Here is a 17,958-nt window from a genome sequence, read left to right on the forward strand (position 1 = left end):
AATGATAATATCATCTGATTCAAAAAATTTAATAAATTTAGTTTCTGTCTAATTTAGAAATTATTATTATTCGCAATTAATTCATTTTTTAATATATAAAAAATCTGTGACAAAAACCAAAAAATTGGTAAGACCAAAATCCTTGCCAAAGTAAATAGACGATTTCCCAATTATATCCACTAAAACATCGGCCTTTTAATTATGGTAGAATTTTACTAAAAATCTAATGTTGCTTTTGAAAACTTATTCTAGGTACAAATCCAAAATCCATGCAAATGAGGCTGCAGGCAACAGCTAGTTTAAAAATATTCCTTGAAGGTCATATATTTTTTCAAATGTATTTATTTCACTTACAAGTATGCTTATAAGAATATAAATTTTTCTTATCATCATTTACTACTAACACACAAAAATTGAGCAGTGCACAAATACAGTGCAAAATTTTCTGTATGTACAAACAAGGTAGCGTGTAAAGGTAACATGTAAAGGTATGTAAAAGGTTTGCATTAATTTATGTACTGCAGTCCAAGTATTAGCAGCTGTTGTATCTGAATAGAATAGAGTTTCCAGACAGGTCCTTAAGCATTAGAATTTACCCAACATCCTGGACCTTCTCCATGCTCCCTTGGCTGACTTAATACTTTAAACTTTGAATTTCATTCTTGTGCAGATCCACAATTTCAATGCTTCTATTTTTCTTAAATATTCCTTCATTCCTGAGTTTCTAAATATTGCCACACTAAAAATAATACTTTTACAGCTTTTTTTTTACAATTATTTCTTTAATAGTCACATAGAAGTCTTCTTTCTCTTGAAGCCTTCTATTTCCATCAATATTCTTGCTCTTTACCAGTTGAATATTGTTTCCTCCATTGCCCTAGAAAATAGTACCCACACATTTACATCTGTTTTGTCTCTTAACTCTCCATATTTTCTTTCCTCCATTTCATCCTACCCATTGGTCAAGTCTTATTCATTTCCTTTAACATATTACTATACACTTTACATGTAAAGCAATCAGTTTTTTCCTAATTTGATGGTTTGAACTCAACTTAATCCTTACTATTACATAAAATGACATTTATCTAATGAAACTTAAAATAAGCTAATGAACATTACATTACAGAAATTTTAATGTTATTATATTTATTGATTTCCAAAAAAATGATTTTGCTTCCTTTTTTTCGGAAAGAAAAAAAATAGCATATGCAATAAATAAAACAACAGTAGTAACAAATTAATTATGGCATATTAGTTACAATCCAAGGTACATTTCCTGTCCTTTTGAAATTCCACCAGTCGTAAAAAAGTTTTCCAAGTATTGATAATGTTAACGATGCAAATATTATACTTAAATAATCAAGTGGATGTAAAGGTAAGCTGTGATCTGCACAAAGTGCTTTAACTGGTAGCTCAGCAATCTGTAACATTATTCATAAAATAAATATTATTTTTAAATAAAATGTATGTATTATGAACATAATGTATGGATGTAACATTATGGATAAGTAGAAAAATAAGTTTTGCAACAATATATTCTGTTTAAATGTTATGAGGTATTTGTCAAAAGATCCAAATTTTTACAAAAAAGAAGAAAAAATGTATTACAAGTTTAATATTTGTAAATATTTACTTTAATTTTCTACAAAGTTTCCATTGATTTCTAAGCACTCTACTAGTAAAGAACAATTTTTCTTTTTTCCTGTGTATAAAATCTGCCACCTTGGATTTCAGCAATTTGGTACAGTTTCAGTTCCTTGCTCACCACAAACACTGAAAACCTAACCATTGTTGCCTTGAAATGAAGGAATGAAGTCTTCTTGGGTGAAGACACAAAGTCTAGGTTAAAGGGAACGTGATCAAGAAATTCCATCAGAGTTCATGAAAATTCTAGGCAGCTTATGAGCATGTTTTGTCATAAATTAGATTTATTACTGTTATCAGCATCCTACATCATTAGTTCTGAAAGGCTTTTTTATTGATGAGTCATTTGACATATCAAATGACTGGGTCAGATCTCTAGTTTATTGCTTCTCTGATTGTTCAGTTCATTCTATAATCTGTTTTACATATTCCACTACAGTCTTCCTGTACAGTTTTTACCTTCTACTCATACATATCCTTCTACTACCACATTAGTTAAACCTGAATATCTTAATAACACAATCTAGTACACCTCCTAGCTAAATTCTGTCACAAATTTCTCTTCTCAACCATTCATCCTCAAACATTTTCATTTGGTAATTTTTTTTTAAGGCTGAAGTACATATGCTAATCTCATCAAAGTGTTACCCCCATTTCCCTTGGTCCATCCAGGCAATTCTACCTAACTTTCAATATCTTCCTCTAACACCTTATTTCAAATGCCTCTTTTTCATTTTCCTTTTCCTACTAACCAAGTTTAATTTCCATAAAATGCTACATATGGTGCAAAAATATCTTTCTAACAGCTACATTTGATACTAGCAAACATTTTTGCTTGCACCAGTCTGCTTCTGATCTCCACCTTACTTCATCAGTTCTTGTAATTTTACCACCTAGATTACAATATTATACAACTTTTTTCTTTATTTAAAGTTTAAAGTAAAGTGGTTACCATTAACATTATTTAAAACTATGTTTTAACAAGTTTTTTGTATTTTATTCAAACTTTGTTATCAATGATGAGAATGTTTTTGTAATTCAATACCTTAATTTAATCTATTTTAAAATCTTTATTGATATCAATTTTAAACTAACGTACACCTAAAAATACATTTTCTACAGAAAAAAAAATTATGATCACAATTTATAAATAAATTAAAATTAAAGAAAATTTATCAGGTAATTTATCAGTAAGGTTCCATGTGTACTGAATTAAACTGATATAGTAACGCTATACCGTAGGAAGACTAGAACACTACCATAACTTACTTTAAAATTTATCGTTACAGTATATTATTAAAAAAAAAGCTAACTACAAAGTTATAATACTTTCTTAGAATTGGTTATTTATTCTTATATAGTGGAATAATAATAATACATGAAAACAAACCAAAAAAAGTTTACAAAATTTTAAAAAGTTAATATTTTTAAACTTTTGATTGGCTCCCAATGTATACTTTTTTGGGGTTACTTGCCCTACTACTATGCCTAAGTAGACATAAAAGAGAGATTGGTTAAAAAATATGGAATAATAAAAAGGATACCTTTTTTTGATTTTTGGCGAAGGGGGAAGTTGGGGGCAAATCTTTTTTAAAAATGGTAAGGTAAGCATGCACACATGTATTGAGCTTAATATAAAGTGGGGTTTTGTTAGCAAAATTTTGACAGAATTGACCCCAAAATACTATCTATACTATCTACCCTACCCCATGGAGATACTGACCCCAAAATTTTACCAACAAATTACCCCATATATATATAAATTTCTGTAAAATATTTCATCAAAATCCATTTATTCAGTCAAAAGTTATTAAGCTTCAACATGCCAACACATGTACATATATACAAACATTACCCTCACTCTTTTGTTTTTTCGGGATCCCTGAGTCATGAAACATCGAGAAATACAAAAAAAACCATATTCAATTTTTTTTTATTGATTACCAAATTTCCCTTCTTACAGTATAGCTCTATAGGTACGATGACAGTAAAGTAAAAGTAATAAACAAAAGCAAAACAAAAGAGTAAATTTTAATTTTATTATGAATCACTAAAAAAAAAAAATAAATTCATATTTTATATCACTAAAATCATGAATGAAATAATATTAGGGTAATGAATTACTTACTGGAAGTAGTGAATTTTCATCATCTTCTAAATATTGACATCGTATTTCATCTATATCTTTTACCCAATGTTGATATTTTAATACCAACTCCTTAAAAATGAAACATGAAATTAATTGTAAAATGTATATAATGGTGACTATTAATATTCTCAAGTTTATTTTAATGTATGAAAAAAAGAAATTAAATTTAATAAAATAGTTCCATAAGGACAAAATAAGTAGGAATAAAAAATATTTTAATGTTGGACCAAATTATAAGTAAAACACAAGTACTTTTGTATATAAAATTCAACAGCATTAGTGAGTGAGGACACATTTTTTGGATATGATTGTTACATTTTTTTTCTTCAAGGAAAAATACTTTTAGTAAACAACTTGCTGCAATATTTATTAATCACCTCATAGATGCAAATCAAATTCCACAAATTTTGACAACAACCTTAATATTCTGCACATACACAAAAATGTACCACATCTTAACATTCTTGAACACATTAAAAAGTATACAAACACTTAATGATATATTAAATGAACTAGATAATTCAAATGTTTAATACATTTCTGCCTAATTTACTGTAAGTAGTAAAATCACCTGACACCAATCTAAAAACAGCAGCACTCATTAGTTGCTGAGGATGATCACAAAAGTAGCTGTGAATATGTTTTGAAATTTTTCTAATGACATTTTATAATACAATGTGGTTTGATGTGGTTTACAAAGTTAATCAGTTAAATTTGAATATAGTATTTTAACTGACTAAAAAAGTTAATTAGGTTTCACCATCCCTTTTCTATGCAATGGTTAATCATTATTTATTTATTTTTTTTAATGTTCCTTAATACTAGGTTAATAGCATACACCTATATTATACATTTAAGTTAAAAGATACCGCAAGTACAAAAAACTAATAACATACTACAATAAAAGACTTATCTGTCTGTGTATCATATGAATATCCCAATGAATATAAGAAGTATATAAAATCTAATATGCATTTCTTCTGTTTTCTTTTTAATTCCTCTAAAAGTTGTATGTAAGAAAAAGCTACAAAAAATCATGTGATTATGTGAAATCATTGAATGATGAAAATTTCACTTTAAAGAAAATATTGCCAGAAGGAATAAGTCATTCTGGCTGTTTTGCCATAGAAAGTCCAGTCCCAGAAAGAGAACAATGAGGATCACTAAATTAAAAAATAATTCAATTTCTAATTAAGGATTTCTATTAAATCAATTACTAACTTCATTTGACAAAAACAAAGTGTTTGTGGATATGTCGAACATAAATTGCATTGGTTACTTCAAAGTTAGTTGGGAAAGAAGTAACTATGGTACTTAATACTTCTAATTGAGTAATTCTACAGACAGTAAAAAGCTAGGTGTTGAAGATACAAGAAAGAAGTAGAATGCAAGCAATGAAAGTGACGTTTCTGAATAGCACACAGGGAAAAGAATTTAAGACTAAGGGAATATAAGGCATTTATAATAATGCTTCACAAAGCTGGAAAAGAGAAACTGAAATCTGGATCTGACATCTGAAAAGAATGCTAGATGAAAATCTAACTGAGTAATTTTTTCAAAGAGAAAAATAGTACATCTAGAGGAAAACCAGGAGAGCTGGGTGCAATTCTGTGATAGAGGAACTGGAAGAAAAGTTTATTAAGAGAAAAGATACAAGGGAAATGTATTTGGAAGAGGGATAAGTGGATGTGTATGACAAATACTCCAATCCAACCAAGCTGGAAAATGGGAGATGAAATAAATATTTCTTATGCTTTACTATTAGACAATGAAATTTTTTGTTCCCTTCCCAATCAATAACCTCTTCATCAATTTTTATTTCTTTTCCAATATTTTAGCATCTTAGTTATGCTTTTTGAAGCTAACTTCCTTGAAATAATTACCTATGGATTCCATTTGTGATTTTTCCTTCCATACTTCTAAAATCATGCTATTGGCATCAAGCAAATAACATACTGACATCACTTTATCACTCGTTTCAAAGAATTTCTTTTAAATTTCATGTAGAATTCTGTTAGATTTGTATTTTAACTTTAATATGGAATTCAATTTCTAATACTTCATTTTAATTAATGGATAATAAAATAAATTCTACTGTCTCATACAAGATCATAGCCAACCTCTGTTGCAGGTTGTTAAATCTTTGCCTTTAATCTAAATTATTTTGAGATTTAAATAACAGTAAAGATTGATAGTTTTCACGTACAAGAAAATTCCCCACTCATCATAGGACCTTGAATGAATAAATTACACTGGTTATTAGTACAATCTGTAAATATATATATATATTTGATTTCATGAGGTATTTTTATTATAAACTAGCAGACCCGGCAGTGCTTCACTATTGCTAGATTTGAGTATATATATATATATATATATATATATATATATATAGATTAAATGAACACAATTTAAAGTTTGATAAAACATTAACAAAATGAACATTATGGAACTTCACAAAATTTTACTTTTCCCTTTTACCCTTTCTCCCGTTTTTCCTTTTCCCCATTTTGCCCCCTTTTCATCCATTTCCCATTTTCATTTTTACCATATACCTTTCCCTTTCACTTTCCATGTTTCCCCTTTTCCTCCCCCTTTCCCTTTCCTTCTCCCATTTCTCTTTCCTTGTTTCCCTTTCCCCTTTTCTTTTTTCTCTTTTCCATTTCCTTTTCCTTGTTCTCCCCTTTTTCTTTTTTTCATTTTCCCCTTCTTCCCTTTTAAACTTCATCCCTTTTACCTTTTTCGATTTTTTCCTATTTCACTTTTCCCCACACATAAATCGGTCCAGCAGTTTTTTAGTCTAAAGCAGGCACACATATCAGAAACATTGAAATGGAGTAGTAAAATATTTAGTAGAGCGTATGTTACTTTTATGTCCAACAGATAGCGCTGTTTTTAAAAAAAAAGCTTGTTTTTACCTGTCACAGGTGTGACATTTAGGTATATAAATAGTATGTATATAAAAGCACGCGCATATTCAAATGCAACATTGTGTCAAAATTTCAAAGCAATTGGTGAAGAACTTTTGGAGATTTAAGATTTTGAACAAACGAACATTTACATTTTATATTTATACATATATATAAATTTTTATTTACATATATTTAAAATTATAAGCTTTTCTTAACTATTTTCTGTAGGAAAGTGATTGGGAATATGATTTTTTTTTTTTAATTAATGAAGATATAATCCCTAGAAGCAACACACTGGGTTCAAAACACTGGCATTTCACTAGATTGTATCACCAAAAAAGGTAGGTAAGTTTGATGTAAATCTGTGTAAATGAGCATGATTGATAACACTAATAAACATAATTTTTGTTTCCTAACATGCGATACATAATTTTAATCTGTTTTTTGATGCTGAAAACAAATATGAACTCAGAATCCTTCTATCACCCACCATTTTTGAAAAAAATGTAATTTTAATTAAAGGATTTTCTTCATTTTTCAACGTATAGTTAGCATTTTAAGCTCCTATAATGTATTTTGTTAGCTCATTTTTTATTGTGTAACTTTGCTAACATAATTTGTAAGCTATAAATAAACAATACTAGGCAAAGAATTAAATCATATCATAGTCACATATTATGACATCATATCTAATACTGAAGAGTGAGCCTTCGTGGACAAGATTAATCATGTCTGAGCAGGTCAAAACATGTAGCTGAAAACACAGCTGTGTTGTTTGCATTAAACAATGGATTTAGGAATGAATTAATTTTGTTCAGTCTTATTGCTGTCTTAAGTTTGTTAACAGTGCAGTGTCATAATGCCTTGAAATTGTGTAAATGATGTGGATGCCTTTTTTTATGTATGTGGTGAGTTTACCGTAAAATCAAATAGAAAAAACATTACACCTTTAATTAAAAAAAACATATCATTTGTACTCTCAGTGTAAAATTGGTGATCAGGATAAAAAGTGGGCTCCTCATACAATATGCACTAATTGTTATGTATATTTAAGAGGATGGCTGTAAGGTATACAGAAGGCTTTGCCATTTGGTGTACTTATGGTTTGGCGTGAGGCAAAGGATCATGTAACCGACTGTTACTTTTGTTTAACAAGTGTGTCTGGAATTTTTTAAAAATCTAAACATACTGTAAAACATCCTTCATTGCAATCTGCAATCAGGCCTGTACCTCACATTGAAATTATTCTTGTTCCTGAGCCACTTATGAATGTACGTTTCCAAAGCAGCGATGAAGAATCAGGCTGTACTGAAGAAGACAAGAATGATTTTGATTTTGAATTATCTTCCAATAAGCCACCTCTTATATCTCAAGGTGAATTAAATGACTTGGTTAGGGATTTAAATTTATAAAAAAATCAAGCTAAAATGTTAGGATCAAGACTGCAAAGTTGGAACTTACTTCAAACAATACAAAAATTTCGGGCTTTCGAAACCAACAAAAAGAACTTTCTCAGTACTTTATTGATGAAAGAAATTTGGTTTATTGCACAAATAATGAGCTTATGTTGCACTTAGAAGAAGTTCATAAACCTGAGGACTGGTGCCTTTTCATAGATTCGTCCAGGTATAGTTTAAAAGTGGTTCTACTACACAACGGTAGCAAACATCCTTCGATATCAATCGCTTATGGTATTAATTTGAAAGAGAGATACGATGTGATGAAAGACGTTTCTTGAAAAAATAAATTATAAAAAGCATAGCTGGAACATATGTGGTGATTTGAAAGTTATACCTAATTTGTTAGGCATGCAGTTAGGCTATACTAAGTACATGTGTTTTCTTTCTGAATGGGACAGCCGAGCTAGGGATAAACATTATGTTACCAAAGAGTGGAAGAAACGAGACAAGTTAACTCCAAATGGGAATAATATTATTCATGCGCCCTTAGTTGAACCCAAAAAAATATTTTTCCACCTCTCCATATCAAGTTAGGACTAATGAAAAATTTTGCAAAAGCAATGAAGAAGGATAATCCCGGATTTTTGTACATCAGGCAGAAATTTCCGAATGTAAGTGAAGGAAAAATTAAAGAAGGAATATTTGTTGGGCCTCAAGTAAGAGAGTTGGTCAAAGATGATGTATTTTACTCAATTTTAAATAATGTAGAAAGTGCGGCTTTATTTAACAAAAATCCGACAATTACCACGATATTGTTAATCAACTTCTTACTTTAAACAGAGCTATGGAATGTAATATGTCTTCGAAAATACATTTTCTCCACTTAGTGGATTTTTTCTCGGACAACCTCGGAGACGTAAGTGACGAACACGGTGAACTTCCACCAAGACATTTCGGTGATGGAAAGCCGCTATAAAGGGAAATGGAATACAAACATGCTAGCCGATTACTGTTGGACAATAATTCGGGATATGACTGAGGCTATTTATAAAAGAAAAGCATCAGCGAAATCATTCTAACTCAGGTATGGCCATGCAAAATTATAAATTTTACAGATTTTAACTTTTTTTTCCCTTAATTTTTTTTGAAGCGTAATTTATTTAAAACTAATGGTGATAGAAAAATTGTATTTACAGATTTGTAATGTACACAAAAAATCAATTCAAGAAATGGTTTCACACTTAAAGAAACATTAAGAAACGTTTTTTTGTCTATCAGTGTAATTGTTGGTCAGTACATGGTTAAGATATGTATATATGTTCTGACAAGATATTTAATCAATTTTCATCTGAAAAGTTTTTGTCTGGAATTGTATGCCTTTAAAGAAAAAAAATATATATTATCACTACCAGATGTTTGGCTTAGTACACCTCATCAGTGCTATCTAGGTTTTGTGTAATTGCTGATGCATTTGTAAGCATCACACCAGCATTTTGGCTGATGATTAATTGTGTTGATTATAATAATAAAATGTAGTTATTCATACTCGTAATGATTTTTATTACAATTGAAACTACTTAGTCAACCTATTGCGATAAGCAAGAGGGTGTTATAAATAATATTTTTATACAAATATTGCATTCTAAGAGTAGGATTTGTAAAGTTCGTTCATTAAAATTCCAGTTTAGTTGGACACCATCTTTTCTAATTAAATTAAAGTTATTTAATTATAAAATAGTAGTTATTAATCTTACCCTAAAATGTGGTGTAAAGACACAATCACACTGCCATGGATTAAAACCAAAGTATATTCGCATGAGATTTCGATTTCGTTCAAATGCATTGTCCAAACTGTATGTGTGTAACTTAACATAAGAAATATGAAACAAAAAACTCACATTACTATACAGTTTAAAATTTTCATTAATTAAAAACTTTTGACTTTTTATTATATTGTTAATTATACTGTAAATATTATAGAGACACATCTTCATGATTTAGTTATTTTTCTGTTTTTTATACATCCTCTCCTCACCACATAAAAATTAAGACTCCAAATTATCAAAAATATATCATTTTGATACCTTGATAATTATAATATGGTTTGATATACACTGATATGGAATCAAATAACTGTAATAACTCTAATAAATAAGCTATAAATAACATTTTTTTCTTATTAGTTGCAGTATTTTCCAGAAGTTGCTGTATTTTTTTCTGTAGGCGAGTTATTTAAAAACCAAAACATATTGTGGACGTTAGAAAACACAATATTACAAGTTATTTTCTATTAAATACATGTAATTAATAACTAGCTCATAGGTTTTCACTTTATGATATGACAGAGTGCCTCAGGGAAGTGGTCATGGCACCTTGCTTTTCTTATTGTTTATTAATGATCTATCTCAAAACCTTGAGCCATTCATTGTACCCTCTCATAGATAATACATCTGTATCTGAAGAGAATTAACTACTGGATAGATTGTAACCATTTAATTTTAAATATGGATAAAACTGTTGCATTTTGCTTCTAAGGTAAGGCATAGCATTGCCAATCGTATGAGCAGAATTCCCATGATGACAACAGTACTACAGTTTCCCATAAAAAAAATATCTGGGTGTTTTATTAGATGATAAACTGTCTTGGGTTGCTCAAAATTCATTCTGTTTGAAATAAAATTAAATCATTACTTAATAAAGTTCATCTTAATAAAACACTTTATTTATCATTGCCATCAAATATTTGTATATTCTTCCCTAAAATATAATGTAATCTCTTGGACTCCCTCAGAAAGTTAGAATGAAATTTTAAGAGACAAAAGTGGGTTGTTATAGTCATATTTGATGCTCAACTATGAATCATGCAGACTGATATTTAGAAAATTAAAAATGTTAACTTATCTATTTTGTGCATCTCTATTATCTAATTTTATGCATCTCTGTTCTACATACATAAATATGTAGTCAAATAATTTTTATTAATGCCTTCTGAATTTTAATTTATTTTATAGTTATCCTTTATACCTAGTATCTTCATGTGTTCAACTTAATATTATTCCATATGTTTATATTTTAAATAATATGCACTTTAAACACATACAATTTTATTTTATAATTAATTGTGTATTTAGTGGATTGTGATCTGATCAAGGTTTTACCATGGTTTCCCATGATTGATGAATCAAATGGTGGCAAAATCACAGTTCCTTTTTTTAACCATGATTAGCATATTTACCCATTCCTGGTGTTATCTGCATAATGCACTTTTAAGTTTTGATCAGAATAAAAGATTATCTATTTATTTATTCATACTACAATTTTATTTAATTGCAATTATGACAATTTTCACAGATTTCCTGAAAAAAATTATTGACACAATAAAGAGTTAATAATTACATTATATTCACAAATTTTATAATTAATTATTGCATAAATAGGCAAATGAAAACATTTTTCTAAAGAAAAGTGGCTTATAGGTAAGTTTAATTAGAAAAAGCTGAGCTTTGTAAACACTCCTAGAATTATAAAAAGAGTGATAAAAGATATAAGGAAATTTAATAAAAACTTAGTTCTTTCATTTAAAATTAATGATAACGCAAAAATGTCATTAATCCTTTTATAGATCTTTGGAATTACTTCAGCTTGACAGAAATAAATTTAATTTCCATGCCATTTTTTTTAGTTTCTTTCCTCTTTTCAGATTTACACATTTGAAGAATACAGAGGGAAAAGGGATTTAGTCCATTTTTCTGATTTTTGTTCTACAGCATCATTAGAATCTTAAAAACAATTTTCATCATCCTGTTCATTTATTGCAACAGAAAAATGAGCTCAGTTGCAAGTAAAACCTACTACAGGCAAAAGAGATTAGTCTGCTGAACACATAGAAGGAGATAAGTCCTCACATCATTCACTGTCCTCAGAATATTCATCCTACTTTCATGAAAATCATCATTACTCATAACACAAATTAGTCTTCAGTCAGCCTCATAGAACAACCTCTTTTCTTTTTCCTGTTTAGCCTCTGGTAATTACCTTTCAGATAATACTTCAGAGGATGAAATGTATGAGTGTAAATGAAGTATAGTCTTGTACAGTATCAGTTCAACCATTCCTGAGATGTGTGGTTAATTGAAAGCCAACCACCGAAGAACACCGGTATCCATGATCTAGTATTCAAATCCATGTAAAAATAACTGACCAACCCGGTGGGTTTCATAGAACAACCTAGTTTATATTTAGTCTAACTGTTATAATGTAAACAGATGCTACTTTTGCTGTTGTTCAGTTTTGTTTTTGGCTTCAATTTTAATAAGAAATTTTTATTTTATATTATTAGTAATATGAGTAGTAGTAAGAGTAAATTATAATAGAAATACTCTTATTTATGTTGAAATTATCTTATTTAAGTTAATGATAGCAGAATTCATATTTATGGGGGTTTATAAATGTTATTCTGTTCCAGCAAAGAAATAATCAGCAATGTGAAAATTATGCAAATTTTAGAGATAATTTTGATCAATACTTCAAAACCTTTACTTCAAAATAAAATTTAGCATTAAAAAAATTGTTAAAAAATTGAAGTCTTATTAAAAAAAACATTTATTATACCTGAAGATTAAGCTGATAATAATTGAATTCTAATAAAAATTGATTAAATTGGTAGATATATCTCCTAATCATCAACAGGATAAACAAAACAAAAAATTACAAAAATATATTTGATTACATATAAAAATTATTTTTTAAAAAAGCTTTTATTTAACTAATATTAATATTAACATTAATAAAAAAGGAAACAAATTAGAAAAACCCTCTAAAAAGTAAAAAATAAGAATTAAATTAAATTGAGAATTTAAAAATATATATATATAATATATTAACAAATATAAAAATGCACTGAAAAGTAAAAAATAAATTATATAAATATCTAATAAATAACCAATAAATAAATGTAATAATTATTAAATTTTAAAATTAAAAGTAATGAAAATATTTAGTTAAATAAAAGCATGGCGCAGTTTTTATAATTTATTTAAAACAACAACATTTATTTTTACAACAATTAATCTTCATTTTCATTTTCAATAACGACGTGAGAAGGCGGAAAGGTCTGCTGGAACCTCTCTAGTTGAGACTGACTAGCTACAAGTAACAATCTGGGAAAATGCACCCACTCACTTTCTTTGTATGTGTTCTCACATAGTTGAAGTTCATCTTCAAATTCTGCTCGTAATCTAAGCCAAATTGAACGCACTCTTTCCGCTAAAAGTTTAATTTTAATTAATTATGAATTTTTATTTGAATTCATAACTATGATTACAATTATAATAATGATAATTAATAATTTTTCAGATTACTGTCAAAATGTAATAACTTTGTGCAAGATTTCTAAATTTAATTTTTATTTTTAATCTTATTAACCCTTAAAGGTCATCTTGGTGCAAATTTGAACCATCAAAGAATTAAAACTTGAGTTATTTTATTACAGATAAATAAAGTATATACATATATTAAACAACCTCATTAAACAAAAAATATATTTTAAAATACAGCAAATGTCTATAAATACTTGCTCAAAAACATTGTTATAAAAACTGTGCCACGCTTTTATTTAACTAAATATTTTCATTACTTTTAATTTTAAAATTTAATAATTATTGCATTTATTTAATTTTTATTTATTGGTTATTTATTAGATATTTATATAATTTATTTTTTACTTTTCAGAGGTTTTATCTAATGTTTCCTTTTTTTATTAATGTTAATATTAATATTAGTTAAATAAAAGCTTTTTTAAAAAATAATTTTTTATATGTAATCAAATATATTTTTGTAATTTTTTTTGTTTTTTGTATTTTTTTTAAGACTAAAAAAAAAGTAAAAATATTTATTTTTAGACATCGAAGTTACATACGTGTACCAAATTTCAATCATTTTCATACGATAGTTCATGAGAAATGAAAATTTTCAACTAAATGCATGAATTTAGTGTAGGGGTAGCGCATGGGGGTGGTTCATATCAAATTCTGACATCGTAATGTTGTATTGTCATCGAAGTTACATATGTGTACCAAATCTCATTGATTTTCATGTGATAGATCAAAAGATATAGCAGTGGCAAGATTTGATTATTCCTAAAGCGAGTTGAATAAAAGCTTTTAATAAGTCATATTCAGTAGCTGAGAATGCTATTGCTACTGTAAAAAACAATTTAAAGGCAGAACTATTCATTAAAGCATATTAAATATTTATCAAATATTACTTCTTTAGTATTTTTCTAATTTATACCTTCATTTTTATATTTTAATGTATTATTACAATTTAATTATATTAATAATAATACTTTTCAGTTCTATTAAAAATCTTCTTTTCATTTTGTAACGAATATGTTGTTTCATTTATTATAATCTTACAAAAGATAAAAGGTGTTAAATTAGCAATTTAACCACTTTTTTGTGTGCAAATCTTATATCAAAGTAAAAAAATTTTGTGTTTGATTTACATTCCTACTGGGATTGATATTTTTAGAAAACATTATTTATTGACAGATTACCATTAAATTTTAAAAAATTAATTTTTTAAAGTCATAAATTTTATATAAAAAAAAAGCTTTCCTGTAAAATATACAAAATGAACCTCTTTTTCCCCTTAATTTATTAATTTGAATTACCCTGATCAAATGACTGAAATCACCATCTTTATCAGGAACATAAAAATAATTGATTTTATGGGAGATTTACTTCATAAATTTTGTATGGATTTGGATACAAAGTTGAAATAATTTAAATGAAAAATTTAATTACAATTAAACTTTTCAGATCTCTCTCATTCTCTCTATCTCTATCTATCTTTCTCTCTCTTTTTCTGTTTAGCCTCTGGAACGACTGTACAGTATTACTTCAGAGGATAATATTTATAAATGTAAATGAATTGTAGTCTTGTACAGTCTCAGGTTGACTATTCCTAACCCACCAGGTTGGTCTAATGGTAAACTCGTCATCTTAAATCAGCTGATTTCGAAGTTGAAGTTCTCGGATTCAAATCCTAATAAATGTAGTTACTTTTATTTGGATTTGAATAGTAGATCGTGGATACTGTTGTTATTTGGTGGTTGGGTTTCAGTTAGCCACACGTCTCAGGAGTAGTCAACCTGAGTTGTTCAAGACTACAAATTTACTGGTATAGTTACATTACACTAATAAGTCACTAATGACTTTAATTGTTGATGCGACTATAAATAAAAGTATTAAAAAAAGGTCAACCATTCCTGAGATGTATGGTTAATTGAAACCCAACCACCAAAGAACACCAATATCCATGATCTAGAATTCAAATCCATATAAAAGTAACTGCCTTCACTAGGATTTGAACCTTAGAAACCTCAACTTCGAAATCAGCTGATTTGTGATGAGTTAACCACTAGACCAGCCAGCTGATTAAACTTTTCAGATCTGTTCAATTTTTTAAACTACGTATTATTCAACCCAAAAATATACAATATGTGTACTTCTGTGTAGAAATTCAATGTGAAACCTCAAAGTAATACGCAATTGGAAAAAAATCTTCATTTAAAAGTTAAGATTTTTATATGAATTTAATTCAGGCTCTTCATAAATTTCAAAGTACAAGTATTTTCAGAAAATAAGAATTGTAAAGTTTTAAAATATATATCATGAATATCAAAATTCAAACTTTTTATAATAGTTGTTTCTAATTTGACAAAGGTAATATTTACAAAGATATTAATAATTTAAAAATTAACATGACTTCTATTTTTAAATTTATAAACACAACTCTATTATATTCATTTATTTAATAAAGAATGAGTTTAAACCTGTGTATAAAATTTCATTAATACTTCAACCCACTATTTTAGATATGAATTTCTATGAAAAAGAGGATTAATAGAAAGGTGGAAAATGAAACATTTCTGGACAAACATTTATAAAAAGTTTTTTATTTATTTTTGTAAGAAGAATCACATCCCAGAGTTTGATCCATAGTTTTAAAACACCTGTATATAATCTTTGTACATTTTCTATGCTTTTTATATCATTTAATAAATTCATACTTTAAAAATAATGATAATAAAAAGAATTCAATATTGCATACTAACTTGAGTTAGAAAATTTCCTTGCAAGCTAAGAACACGGAAATTAAACAGCCAATAAGATCCTTCTAAAATGTCAATAGTATCAATAAGGTTGTAATCAAGAAATACATCCTTTACATTCCAATATTGCTTATCAGTAACTAATGGCATAACACTTTCTATCTGTAAAAAATACATTTCTGAATATAATTTTATCTAGTTAAAAATAGAATAGTTATTCAGCTATTTGTATTGTAAAATATGACAGGGCTAGCTAAGGGTTATCTTCTACATCTCAAACACAACCTTTAAAAAAAAAAAGAAGAAATTACACAAAAAATAATGACATACTAAATAACATCTCAATTCCCCCTCAAGGGAGAAGAAAACCCGCCTTGTGACATTGCCAGTTGCTACACCACCCTCTCCGTTCCTAGCCATGATTGGCTTAATCGGAAGACATCTTCTAGCCCTTGAACTGATTAACATTCCAGAGTAATCAGTTGGCCTCAGTAAGATGCCACTGATGCAAATGCCTTGAAAGACATTTCCATCAGTAATTCTACCCTGTCCTACCCTTCTTTGAAGGCATCGGACACCTAATAGTCACTACCACGTAGCCCTCTGAAACTAGTCTGCTCTACTAAACTTGCAGAAGCACGAAGACCCCGCGCCTAACTTTGCTAATACCTGAACATTGTGCCACCTAAATATGCAGCTCCAGTCATCAGTAAACTGCCGATTGCTACAATAGCAATAACTAATGACTGTGTGATTAGAGTGCAAACAAACCAAAAACATAATCCCAGAGAACCTCAGGTCTGGTCCATTCGGGAGCTGAGTATAATCTCTAGTCTCTCACTTCAGCTCCAATTTTGAAGCCCACTTGGATAAACTAAAAAGTTGATCACAACTGCAGTTCGTTAATTGACCCTTAATACTGCACTCCAATTCAACCAAAAACTGCCATGCTAAGTCGGTAAAACCGTGCCTGAGAAAGTGAAGAACACACTCCTGAGCACGACCCCCATTGATACCTGAATTATCTAACTGGGGCATGGTGCTAAGCACACCTACCTCCGGCCAGTCAAAATGCCCAGGCGGAGCCCTAGCCACCCGGGATACTAACATTAACATAAACCCTCAGTCACCAGTACAGAGTATGAGGTGAAGTAAACTAGCCAAATAATCAGTTGTGAAATCACAGCAGTAGAAAGAGCAAGGAAAGAAAACTCTACCAGGTCCCCTATTGCTACACAAACAGCACTCAGTCAAAGACTGAGGCTAACGCAACTACAGGTAAAAATCCATCTGTTTCCGATGCAAAGGCAACCCTGAAAACAGAGCCAACAGCCCAGTAAAAAGCGCCTACAAGTCCATCACCTAACTTTTGCCAAAGAAGCAATTTGGCATACTAAATACAATACACTTCACAATCATATTCGAATACATATCTACTGAAGTCAAAAAATAATACCGGCAATAACATTAGCTGGAACAGCTTTAAATAGTTTTCATCACAAACCATCAAGGCAAAAGACAAAATAAATTTCAGTTATTTTGTATGTTAAGTCCCTATATTTGCATTTAATTAAATATGTGTTTTAATATCTTGTATAGAATGACTCAACTGAATTAATAATTATTATTTTTAGATCACACCAGTTTTTTTCCCATTATAACATAATATATTTTTGTATATCTTAAAATCACCTATTTAACAATCAGCTGTATAGAATAGTCATAACACTAAGGAAA

At 28.7% G+C, this 17,958-nt stretch overlaps 2 protein-coding genes across 8 annotated transcripts in view; both read right to left on the bottom strand.

The window, feature by feature from the left end:
* The window catches only part of LOC142323614 (dynein axonemal intermediate chain 4-like), a 204,945-nt gene that overhangs the window by 88,760 nt on the left and 98,227 nt on the right, over window positions 1-17,958 (bottom strand). The window lies entirely within an intron of this gene.
* The window catches only part of swi2 (Protein singed wings 2), a 105,232-nt gene continuing 88,048 nt past the window's right edge, over window positions 775-17,958 (bottom strand). For 2 of the 5 annotated variants that reach the window (XM_075363481.1, XM_075363478.1), the window contains exons 7-10: window positions 16,225-16,383; window positions 9,860-9,970; window positions 3,773-3,862; window positions 775-1,421 (exon numbers count right to left, since the gene is read on the bottom strand). In XM_075363481.1, coding sequence (XP_075219596.1) covers window positions 1,242-1,421; window positions 3,773-3,862; window positions 9,860-9,970; window positions 16,225-16,383 — 540 coding nt within the window. In that variant the 3' untranslated portion in view covers window positions 775-1,241. The remainder of the gene's footprint in view (window positions 1,422-3,772; window positions 3,863-9,859; window positions 9,971-16,224; window positions 16,384-17,958) is intronic. The other 3 variants (XM_075363480.1, XM_075363479.1, XM_075363482.1) reach the window with 3 other exon arrangements.

The sequence above is a fragment of the Lycorma delicatula genome, chromosome 4 (genome assembly GCF_047948215.1).
Source record: "Lycorma delicatula isolate Av1 chromosome 4, ASM4794821v1, whole genome shotgun sequence".
Classification (NCBI taxonomy): Eukaryota; Metazoa; Arthropoda; class Insecta; order Hemiptera; family Fulgoridae; genus Lycorma; species Lycorma delicatula.